General features: G+C 40.6%; 1 protein-coding gene across 1 annotated transcript in view; it reads right to left on the bottom strand.

The window, feature by feature from the left end:
* Positions 1-12,537, bottom strand: part of stk32a (serine/threonine kinase 32A) — an 80,831-nt gene continuing 68,294 nt past the window's right edge. Inside the window, exons 9-13 of the mRNA XM_072661674.1 lie at positions 10,244-10,360; positions 9,382-9,507; positions 8,388-8,519; positions 1,461-1,525; positions 1-245 (exon numbers count right to left, since the gene is read on the bottom strand). Of these exons, the coding sequence (XP_072517775.1) occupies positions 128-245; positions 1,461-1,525; positions 8,388-8,519; positions 9,382-9,507; positions 10,244-10,360 (558 nt within the window). The 3' untranslated portion in view covers positions 1-127. The remainder of the gene's footprint in view (positions 246-1,460; positions 1,526-8,387; positions 8,520-9,381; positions 9,508-10,243; positions 10,361-12,537) is intronic.

The raw sequence follows: 12,537 nt of genomic DNA, 5'->3' as shown, positions 1-12,537 counted from the left end.
TCTGGTCTCCTCACCGTTAGTTGGGAGCCACACCTCTTCAGTGCAGTCTGGATAAGCCTGAGCTGTTGAGCTTTAAGCAGAGGAACTGTCCCATCTACCTCCCCTCTGAGCCGTCAAGGCAAAAGCTCTACCCCGATAAACATGGTGCACCAGTGACGTTGTTGTTCTGTCCATCCTCTATGGCTTGGTTCGCCTCTTTTGTGATAAGGTCATTGCCTTCGGTGTCTGCTTTGGTTTTCCTCAACCTTTACAAAAACAAAAAAAGAATGAATCAGGTAGACACTCTTACTGACCACTGACTTTATGTTTATTTGGGTTTATTCTAATGTTATATAGAGTTAATTACAGGTAGACACTCTCACTGACCACAGACTTTATGTTTATTTGGGTTTATTCTAATGTTATATAGAGTTAATTACAGGTAGACACTCTTACTGATCACTGACTTTATGCTTATTTGGGTTTATTCTAATGCTATATAGAGTTAATTACAGGTAGACACTCTCACTGACCACTGACTTTATGTTTATTTGGGTTTATTCTAATGTTATATAGAGTTAATTACAGGTAGACACTCTCACTGACCACTGACTTTATGTTTATTTGGGTTTATTCTAATGTTATATAGAGTTAATTACAGGTAGACGCTCTCACTGCTGAGATAAAGACTTCTACACTGTATTTTGAGTCTGAACGGAACTTACATACCACTTTGCCATCAGTGGCCAAAGTCTGAGGGAGCACAATTGGCTGTGCTCTCTCCGGGTGGGTAGATGGCGCTCTCTCCCTCATCACTCTTAAGCGATGTTGGCCGGCACAGGTGTCTGTTAGCTGGTGTAGTGGAGCTGGCTGGGAGTGTTGGCTGCTCAGCAATGCCGGTGGCTGGTTTTGCATGTATAGCAGTGCTAGGGAGTTGACAGTAGCCAATTTAGGAGACCGCCAATTACCCAACCTGTATGTACCCCCCCCCCCCCCCATAGCATGCAATGCCCCTGACACTGGCCTGCGCAGTCAAGCCTCTCATTTTCTGAACTGCTGCCGATGCAACATCACCAGGCAACCAATGCACCTGGAGGAAAGCCCAGCATACCCGCCTACCAGCCTACGACCTGGGGAGGGACCTCCATCTACCCACCTAGGGGAGATCAAGGCCAAATGTGCTTTCTGAGGGCCTCTCTCATGGACCTTGTCTACCGATGGCTAGCAGCATGACTGTAATTCGGCCCTCTGATCATACTGACAGCGCCTTAGTCCATTGGAGCACTCGGGGGCCCCAAAAAAACAATTGTTTCTAAGAAGAAATTTCTTTGTAAACTTAATTTATACAGTTTTCACCAATATTCTCACATTCACCAATGTTTTTTTTTTTGGGGAATACAATCTTTTTACATTGTCTTCCATTAAAAGTTATAGTAAATAATTATATCAATTCTCTATATATATCACGGCAGTTCTCTTACTTTTCTCTGTTGAAAACAATGAAGTCTCTTTGCACGTTGTCCAAGCGCTGCTGGATCTGACCATTCTGAAAAGAAAACAGAAGGAAAATCAGGTTATCCTGAACTCAAAACTTCAAAATACCAAACATCCAGACTACTACCACCACTACTATCAATTATTCCCATACTACCAATTATTGTGTGTTAGTCTGGCCATAAGCAACAACACATTCTGACCTCTGACTTGATTCTAATGTTATATAGAGTTAATTACAGATAGACACTCTCACTGACCACTGACTTTATATTTATTTGGGGTTTTTCTAATGTTATATAGAGTTAATTACAGGTAGACACTCTCACTGACCACTGACTTTATGTTTATTTGGGTTTATTCGAATGTTATATAGAGTTAATTACAGGTAGACACTCTCACTGACCACTGACTTTATATTTATTTGGGGTTTTTCTAATGTTATATAGAGTTAATTACAGGTAGACACTCTCACTGACCACTGACTTTATGTTTATTTGGGTTTATTCGAATGTTATATAGAGTTAATTACAGGTAGACACTCTCACTGACCACTGACTTTATGTTTATTTTGGTTTATTCTAATGTTATATAGCGGTAATTACAGGTAGCCACTCTCACTGCTGAGATATAGACTTCTACACTGTATTTTGTGTCTGAACAGAACTTCTAGCTGCCCTACATTTTTTTTTCTTTTGACAAATACCGGGAATGCTCTGCGTTTATGGTCCCTGGAATGTGTTGGTGATTTTCTCCTGCAGTCAGACTTCTCCTCATTGATATTCTAAGTCTGTCTGGTTTCAGTAGGGCTGTCTGAAGTCTGTAGAGTAAAAGCATGGTGGAGTAAGGCTCATGTGTGGCTGCTCCAGAGCGCCCTGCTCAACTGTCAGTGCTTCTCTAAGGTGATTAGAGCTGGATTTACTAATTAGGGGTGTCTGAATACTTTTAGACTAACAGTGTATGCGAGCTTCCAGCTCATGCTGACACTGAGTATTTACTGCCCCCCGGGGCTGTTCACAGGCTGCTCTTCTTTTTTATTACGAATGAGAATCAATAAACCAAACTGCCCATTTTTCAGTACTGATCCATGTTTGAGAGTTCAGAGGGAGGGAGAGCGAGAGAGAGTGGGTGAGAGACGGAGAGTTCAGAAGGTAGGGTTGTGGGATGGGCTGTTTTATTTTGTTCTCACAGCCGGAGCTCAATTTTCCGCTGCATTATCTGTGATTTAATTGAGCTAATCCCTCTGTCCATTATGGGTTCAATGGCAGACCGAGCCCCCGAGCAGAGAGAGAGAGAGAGAGACACAGAGAGCAAGACAAAGAAAAAGAAAGAGAGACATAGAAGAAAAGAGAGAGAGAGAGAGAGAGAGAGCAAGAGAGAGTGAGACACAGAGGAGGGAAAAAAGAGAGAGAGTAGAGCGTGAGAGAGGGACAGCAAGGGAAAAAGGGAGAGGTAGAAAGAAAGAGTGAGAGAGAAGGAGAGAGAGACTGAAAGAAAGCGAGACAGAAAGGGAGGGAAAGGAATGATGGAGCGCGTGAGACAGGTAGAAATGGATCGAGAGAGGAAAGAGCAATGGAGAGAAATAAAGACAAATAAAAGAGGGTGGAGAGAAAGTGAGGGAAAGAGAACAGGAGAGAGAGAGAGACAGTAAGAGTCAGAGTGAGACAAAAAAGGAGAGGGAGAGAGAGTGAGACAGTAAGAGTCAGAGTGAGAGACAAACAAAGAGGGATAGAAAGGAAGTGAGGGAGATCGGGAAAGAGAGACAGAAAGAGTAAGGGGGAGAGACTGAGACAGGAGGAAAGAGAGAGAGACAAAGTGAGAGAGACAAAGTAGGAAAGACCGTTTAAAGTAAGCAAGAAAGGGGGCGAGAGAGAGAGAGATAGAGGGGAGGAAGGAGAGAGACAGAGAGTGAGCGAGTGAGAGCAGGGGGAAGGAAAGAGAGTAGGAGAGACTGTTAAAGGTGAATGAGAAAGAGAGAGAGAGAGAGAGAGAGAGAGAGAAGAAGAGATAGTAAGACAGCCTGAGTGAGAGAAAAAGGAAAGGGAAAGGGAGGGAGAGAGAGTATGAGAAAGACAGGAGGAGAGTGAGAGAGAGAGAGAGAGAGAGAGAGAGGGAGAGAGAGTATGAGAAAGACAGGAGGAGAGTGAGAGAGAGAGAGAGAGAGGGAGAGAGTATGAGAAAGACAGGAGGAGAGTGAGAGAGAAAGTGAGAGAGAGAGAGAGTACGAGAAAGACAGAAGGAGAGTGAGAGTGAGAGAGAGAGAGAGAGAGAGAGAGAGAGAATACGAGAAAGACAGGAGGAGAGTGAGAGTGAGAGAGAGAGAGAGAGAGAGAGAGAGAGAGAGAGAGAGAGAGAGAGAGAGAATACGAGAAAGACAGGAGGAGAGTGAGAGAGAGAGAGAGAGGGAGAGAGAGTATGAGAAAGACAGGAGGAGAGTGAGAGTGAGAGAGAGAGAGAGAGAGAGAGAGAGAGAGAGAATACGAGAAAGACAGGAGGAGAGTGAGAGTGAGAGAGAGAGAGAGAGAGAGAGAGAGAGAGAGAATACGAGAAAGACAGGAGGAGAGTGAGGAAAGTAGGAAAGACTTGAAAAGACTTGAAAAGAAGCAAAGGGCGAGAGAGAGAGAGTGAGAGCAGGGGGAAGAGAGTAGGAGAGACTGTTGGAAGTGAAGGAGAGAGGGGTGGAGAGAGAGATGGAGAGAAGGAGGGGATGGAGGAGTGCAGAGTTTGTGTTAATGATCTACAGGCAGTCTGGGCCAGACAGCGGGGCAGCTCCGTTCATACAATATTGATCCACACTGCTTTAGAAATAGCACACGTACCGGCCCACCTCCCCACTCCTCCACCCCTCATCTACAACCACAAGTAGCTCTGCTCTCTCAGAACTCCTGAGCAACACTCATACAATACAATACACAAGAATACTGAAATACAACAGCTCAATATGTGGACAAAAGTATTGGGACACTGAAATTAAGACTATTAGAACGAGTCCATCCTGCTTTTGTTGGAGTAACTGTCTCTACTGTCCAGAGAAGAAGGATTTCTCCTAGATTTTGGCAGAACATTGCTGTGATGATTTGATTGGGCTCAGGGGTAAGTGCTGAAGCTGAAGAGAGGCCAGGAGGTTGGCTTATCACCACCCTAACTCATCCCAAAAGTATTGGATGGAGCTCCACCATCCATCATACCAGAGAGTCCTATTCTTTTGGCAGTACTTCTTTACAGTGACTACACAATCTGTGTGTGTGCATTTGCACATCTGTGTCAGCAACAGGTGCAACTTAAAGTAGCTGAATGCATTCAATAGAATAGGGTGTCCACAAACATTTGGACACGTAGTGTATTTCCTTCTCCGTAACAGTTCAAGTCTATTATATTTAGTTTTAGGTTGCCTGCAGACTCCCGGAGAGGAACTGGGTGGTGTTCAGTCTGTGATCCTGATGGAGTACGCGAGCTGCTCCTTCACTCCAGCCCTAGAGCCGCATCACCAGCAGGGGTGACCTTGAAGAGTCTGCTAGAGCCAGAGCGTAATGCATGGCTGCTTCAGCAGAGTTAGCAAAAAACTCTAAACTGCCCACGCCGGGCACAGCGCAATTAAATCAGCGAGGCAAAGCGTTCCCCGCCTCTTTTCATTAACCATCCATCAGATTGTTTATTTATTCTTTTGGGTTTGTCTTCTTTGGCACCCGCGCCCTGCAGACATGGCTGATGCATTAGCAGATGTGCAGATGAGAACTAAGCCTATGGAGCAGTGCGCTCCTCCAGCTCAGAGTCACCCTACAGGCCACCTGATTCCTGATCAATGCAGGGATTGGATGTTATAACAGGACAGGTTCCATTCAGAACTGAGGTCGTACCTATTTTTCTGTCTGATAGATTCATTGTGCTGTTGTAATCTTGGTGCTAGTAGTAGTAGTAGTAGAAGTAGAAGTAGAATGTAGATATAGTAGAATTAGTAGTAGTAGACAAAATAGCTGGTAGAAATAGTAGAGTTAGTAGTCATAAAATAAGATAGAAGTAGTAGTAATAGTAGAATGTGAATATAGTAGAATTAGTAATAATAGTAGTAGTAGAGGAAATAGCTTTATAGTAGTAGTAATAGGAATAGTAGTAATAGTAGTAGGAAATAGAATTAGTAGTAGTAGTAGAGTTAGTAGTAGTAGAGTTAGTAGTAATAGTAGAATGTGAATATAGTAGAATTAGTAATAATAGTAGTAGTAGAGGAAATAGCTGCTAGAAATAGAATTAGTAGTAGTAGTAGAGTTAGTAGTAGTAGAGTTAGTAGTAGTAGAGTTAGTAGTCGTAGAAGTAGTAGTAATAGTAGAATGTAGATATAGTAGAATTAGTAATAATAGTAGTAGTAGAGGAAATAGCTGCTAGAAATAGAATTAGTAGTAGCAGCAGAGTTAGTAGTAGTAGAGTTAGTAGTCGTAGAAGTAGTAGTAATAGTAGAATGTAGATATAGTAGAATTAGTAATAATAGTAGTGGTAGGTGAAATAGCTGGTAGAAATAGTAGAATTAGTAGTAGCACAGTTAGTAGTAGAAGAAGATGGTAGAAGTAATAGTAATAGCAGAAGGTAGATATTGTAGAATTAGTAACAGAATTAGTAGTAGCAGCAGTAGTATTGATAGTAATAGAAGGTAGTTATAATAGAAGTAGTATTAGTAGTAATGGCAGACAAAACAGAAGAAATTTTAGAACGAGTAGAATTAGTACTACTAGAAGCAGGAGAACAAGTAATAGATGGAGGGTAGATATGATAGAACTAGTAATAACAGTAGTAATAGCAGAGGTAGTAGTACCAGGTACATATAGTATAAATAGTAGTAGGGGTAGATAAGGTAAATAAGGCAGAATTAGTAATAATAGTAGTAGTAGATAAAATTTAAGGCAGAAATAGTAGAATTAGTAATAGTAGTAGTAGCAGTAGAAGTGATAGTAATAGAAGGTAGTTATAGTAGAAGTAGTATTGGTAGAAGTGGCAGACAAAACAGTAGTAATTGTAGAGGGTAGAACGAGTAGAATTAGTCATACTAGAAGTAGAAGAACTAGTAATAGTAGTGGGGAGTAGATATAGTAGAATTAGTAATAACAGTAGTAATAAAAATAAAAGTAGTAATAACAGTAGTGAAGGGAAAATATAGTAGAATTAGTAGTAGAGGAAATAGTAATAGAATTAGTAATGGTAGTAGTAATAGAAAGTAGAATGTAAATATAGTAATAGAAGTAGTGGTAGATAAAATAATTGTAGAATTAGTAATAATAGTAGTACAGTTAGTAGTAGTAGTGGTGGTAGAAGGTAGATATAGTAGAATTAGTGTAGTAGAAGTGGGTATTGTAGAATTAGAAGTAGTAGGCAGAAGTAGTAGTAAGTAGAAGAAGTAGTAAAATAGTAGTAGAGGAAGTAGTTATAGTAGAAGGTAGATAAAGCAGAATTAGTAATAGTAGTAGTAGTAGTAGAAAGAAATGTATATCAATAATTGTAGAATTAGTAATAATAGTAGTAGAGTAAGTAGTAGCAGTGGTAAGTCTGGTAGAAGGTAGATATAATAGAATTAGTATAGTAGAAGTAATGGTAATAGTAGTAGAAGTGGGTCCTGTAGAATCAGAAGTAGTAGTAAAATGTAGTAGAGGAAGTATTAATAGTATGAGGTAGATAAAACAGAATTAGTAATAATAGTAGTAGTAGAAATAATAAATGCATAATAATAATTGTATAATTACTAATAGTAGCAGTGGTAGATACAATATTGTAGAATTAGTAATAGTAGTATTAGAGTAAGTAGTAGCAGTGGTAATAGTAGAAGGTAGACATAGTAGAATTAGTATAGTAGAAGTAATAGTAATAGTAGTAGTAGGCCGAAGTGGTAGTAAAGGTAGTAGTAGTAGTAACAGTAATAGTAGGAATAGTAGCAGTAGTAGTAGTGGTAGTAGTGGTAGTAGCAATAGTAACAGTAATAGTAGGAATAGTAGCAGTAGTAGTAGTGGTAGTAGTGGTAGTAGCAATAGTAACAGTAATAGTAGGAATAGTAGCAGTAGTAGTAGTGGTAGTAGTAGTAGCAGTAGTAGTAGTAGTAATAGTAACAGTAATAGTAGGAATAGTAGCAGTAGTAGTAGTGGTAGTAGTAGTAGCAGTAGTAGTAGTGGTAGTAGCAATAGTAACAGTAATAGTAGGAATAGTAGCAGTAGTAGTAGTAGTAGTAGTGGTAGTAGCAATAGTAACAGTAATAGTAGGAATAGTAGCAGTAGTAGTAGTGGTAGTAGTAGTAGTAGTAGTGGTAGTAGCAATAGTAACAGTAATAGTAGGAATAGTAGCAGTAGTAGTAGTAGTAGTAGTGGTAGTAGCAATAGTAACAGTAATAGTAGGAATAGTAGCAGTAGTAGTAGTAGCAGTAGTAGTAGTGGTAGTAATAGTAGTGGTAGTAGTAGTAACAGTAATAGTAGGAATAGTAGCAGTAGTAGTAGTGGTAGTAGCAATAGTAACAGTAATAGTAGGAATAGTAGCAGTAGTAGTAGTGGTAGTAGTGGTAGTAGCAATAGTAACAGTAATAGTAGGAATAGTAGCAGTAGTAGTAGTGGTAGTAGCAATAGTAACAGTAATAGTAGGAATAGTAGCAGTAGTAGTAGTAGTAGTAGTGGTAGTAGCAATAGTAACAGTAATAGTAGGAATAGTAGCAGTAGTAGTAGTAGCAGTAGTAGTAGTGGTAGTAATAGTAGTGGTAGTAGTAGTAACAGTAATAGTAGGAATAGTAGCAGTAGTAGTAGTGGTAGTAGTGGTAGTAGCAATAGTAACAGTAATAGTAGGAATAGTAGCAGTAGTAGTAGTGGTAGTAGTGGTAGTAGCAATAGTAACAGTAATAGTAGGAATAGTAGCAGTAGTAGTAGTGGTAGTAGTAGTAGCAGTAGTATTACCTGTGGAGAGCCATCTGAGCCGCCGTTCTCCCTGGTTTTCCTTGCTAGTCTCTTCTTCTTCTTGTGCAGTGGCTTGGATTCCAGGATCATCTCCTCCAGCTCAAACGTTGGGTCACAGTTAAGCCTTCGCCTCTACAGGACGTATAAACAAAGCTCTTACTGGACAGGCAGGTGGTCAGCAGAGATGGGCAACATGGTGATATATGATTGCTACGGTGGCGAGGTAACAGCCTCCAGGTTACTCCAAGAACCGGGGAGGGGACGCCTCCTAGAACTTGCACGGTCCTCAATGCTGTTACAGGTGCGTTCTGGGATTCTTCAGTATGAAATCTGGTCTCTCAAAGGATTCAGTTCAGGTTCCTAGAGGATATCTAAGCTACTAGCTTTGAATCCAACTATGATGAACTTCTTGAAAAGATCTCACTGAAATAAACTTTAGCTCTTTGCCAAGGTTTTTGCCATAAGAATGGGGTCTTCTGAGAACCTTTTCTTTAAGGTTCCCTAAAATATCTCAAAAGGTTCCACCACAGTTTTAAATAGAAGAACCTCCAACAAAAGGTCTTTAAAAACAGTGCAGTGAGACAAATTCAAGAAGTTCCTCATAGTTAGATACACAAATATAGCAGCTTAAAGATCCTCAAGGAACCTTAATACACATGGGTTCTTCAACCATAGATGCTCCACCGCAGTTTAGTTTGTAAGCAGGTCGTTTTTATTTGACATTTAGTGTCATTTTGTGGAAAGAAAAGCCATTCGTTACATTGTCCAATTACTTTTTTATTTTTAATATTGAAAGAAATGAAAAATTCAGATCTGCAGACTCAAACTTGTTGATACAGACTGTCAACCACGTGTAAATGTCCTTATTACATAATAAACTATGCAGTTGATGAGATAATTATTATGGAAATACATTAAAATAAACCTACTGTGGACAGGAAGGTTAAATCAGGTACAGAATTGTTTGAGGACACCGTGTGTTCTGGACACTTACGTTAGGGATGAACCCTGGTGGGACCTGCTTATTTAGCACAGCGTCCCAGTTGACGTCAGAGAGGTAGTCCATGTCCTGCAGCTCAGAGAAGCAGGAGAGGCGCTTCTGGGCGTCAATACACAACAGCTGAAACGCAGCAAACACACACAGTCAAGATCTTGTTGTATTTATAGGAGAGTAATTCCTCATATAGTCTTAGTCAATAGTTTCAGCCAATACACCGGTACTTATGGGACAGTGTGGTAAAGCAATAGTTGAATCAGCCAAGACAGGACGTATGTGTCCAAATATTTGTGGACACCCCTTTTAAATAAATGCATTCAGCTACTTTAAGTTTACGTTGCATCCATTTCCCTGTAGAGAAGTACTGCCAATAGAATAGTACTCTCTGGAGCAGATAAACATGAACCTATTGGCACAATTCTGCCTTCTAATGCCAGGCGTGGGCTAGAAGAGGGGTATAATAAAGCCCCCCAGCACTGAGCTGTGGAGCAGTGGAAGAACTGTCTTCTCTGAAATGATGGATGGTGGTGCTCCATCCAATACTTTTGGGATGAGTTGGGGATTGAGGTGGTGGTGGTGGGGATCATCATCCAACATCCTGACCTCACTAATGCTCTTGTCGCTGAATGCAATCAAATCCTCATAGCAATGCTTCTTCAAAGTCTAGTAGAAAGCCTTCTTTCTTCCCTGGACAGTAGAGACAGTTACTCCAACAAAAGCAGGAGAAAATGTTTATTTTTTAAGATTTCAGAAGAAGCAATGAATGAGAAGGTGTCCCAATACTTTTGTCCATATGGTGTAGTGTATTAGCTACATTAGCCAGGAGCTGCAGTATCACTTTAAGAGATGTAGACTTTACCTTTCTCAACAGACTCTTGATTTCTGCAGACCAGGGGGCTGGGTAGTAGGGGTTTACTTTATGGAAGGACTGCATGATCTCACTGGCCGGTGTGCTGGAGCGCATTATGTAAGGCCTCTGCAAAAAAGTGAATAGGATAGTGAATGGAGTCTGGAGCTTACGCACATGATTACTGTCAGAAACTGTAAAACGTTTAAAGTCAGGCCAACTTACTCTGATATAGTATCTGATTATCTGAGAGTTTGTTGAGTTCATTCAACTTAGTTCAGCCTAAAGTTCTCCTGACTCACATTTCTAACTGCATCTCAGTTTCATCAACAATCCAAACTGAGTCAAGCCTCAAAATCAACAGTAAACGAGTTGCAGCTGAAACTGATACAATACTCTGTAAGACATTTAGTCTGTGGCTCCGCCCCCTCTTAATATGTTTACTGTTTATTCCCATCTGCAGGCCAGAACTTCCCCTATCACATGAGGAAAGGCCTTCCTATTCTCAGACTACTGACCATGGAGGGCTGTTAGTGGTGTTGATGGGATTTGAACTCATGATCACCTGAGTCTCTTGACAAGCAGGCAGCTAGACAGCGCTGAAGAGTGAAGCCGTGGACAGTTCGGTGTCTGAGAAAGAAAGGAAGGTAAATTTCCTCAGAACTGTGTTTGTATGTAGTGTAATTTCACAGCTCTGGACCGGCCCTACGGTCTAACTGCTGCTCATCAATTGTGAGGAGGTTATAGGTTCAAGTCCCAGCAAGGATTCCTGCGCTACACTGTCAAAAACCTTTTCCCCAGTCTGGGGATGTCATGTGATGTGGGAGTTGTTAACTGCAGATGGGAATAAACAGTAAACAGATTGAGGGGGCGGAGCCACAGACTTACACAGTATTGAATCAGTTTAAGCTGTAGCTCGTTTGCTGATGATTTTAAGGCTTGATTCAGTTTGGATTGTTGATCAAACTGAGATGCAGAAGTTAGAAATGTGAGTCAGGATGTTTATGATGACTGAATATATAAATATTAATAAGTGTCTCAGTGTAACTGATAAACCTTTTTATAACGCTATTCCTCCTGGGTTTGCTGTCCAAAAGGAAACCCAGTCGCAGTCAGACTGATGTTTTACCACAAGGGTGCACTATTAGCACACAAGCAGCTTTCGCATGCGTCATTAAATGAGAGGAAACTGGCATGAATCCACACCAGCAGGATTTCGGAAATGCAAGTATGCTTGCAGTCAGGAATTGTGTGTGTATGTAGTGAAATGCCTGAATCACACTGCATGTGCAAGTGCCAGTGTGTACGGTACGTTCAGTGCCTCTGCTGTTAAAGTATGACATGAACAGGGACTCCAAGCCCTGACAGTTGTTGAGATTGCTACAGAAAACAGAGATAAATCTGCACTCAGCAACACCCCTGACGCGGTGATGGAACGGGCTGTTCAACAGCCTTTGCTCAAATGATAGCACACCAAAATCTAACTGAAGCATTGTCTGTGATGATGTGGGCTAAAGCTATTGGAGGAAAACATGAGGTGACCTGGCCTAATGGATGTTTGTGCCCCAGCAAAACAAATGGCTATAGTGGCAGGAACCACAGAACAGCTTGTCTATTTTTCCATTAAGATGAAAAAAAAAACTGACACAATAAAAAAAAAAGAGATTTCCATCCTGAGCCGTGCCGCTTTGCCGTCAGCAGCCAGAATGAGTGGGTGGATTAATAAGCAGTACCAAATAGAAGAAAAAAGGGGAAAATTCAACAAAACAAATATGTAAAAACAGTAAATTTCCATCAAAAAAGAATTTTTATTTCTATTATTTCCATGAAACTGACTTTTTTTTAGATAAAAGTACTTTATCGTTTCCCTCTGCTGCCATATACGTTTTAATTTTAATATTTTCACATGTACTTTATGTATACACTTTGCCTCTAGGACAATGGTTTTTAGCATGTTATCTCTGCCAGATATTATTAGGTGAGCACCAGATACTATTAAGGAAGGACTAGATAGTATAAATAAAGCACCAGATACTATTAGGTGAGCATCAGAAACTATTAAGTGAGCACCCGATAGTATTAAATAAGGACTAGATAGTATAAGTAGAGCACCAGATACTATTAGGTGAGCACCAGATACTATTAAGTGAGCACCCGATAGTATTAAGTAAGGACTAGATAGTATAAGTAGAGCACCAGATAGTATTAGGTGAGCACAAGATACTATGAGGTGAGCACCAGATAGTATTAGGTGAGCACAAGATACTATGAGGTGAGCACCAGATACTATTAAGTGAGCACCAGAT

The sequence above is a fragment of the Salminus brasiliensis genome, chromosome 18, assembly GCF_030463535.1.
Source record: "Salminus brasiliensis chromosome 18, fSalBra1.hap2, whole genome shotgun sequence".
In the NCBI taxonomy this organism is placed as follows: domain Eukaryota; kingdom Metazoa; phylum Chordata; class Actinopteri; order Characiformes; family Bryconidae; genus Salminus; species Salminus brasiliensis.
The sequence above is the reverse complement of the archived record's forward strand: the minus strand, read 5'-3'. Positions and strand labels throughout refer to the sequence as shown.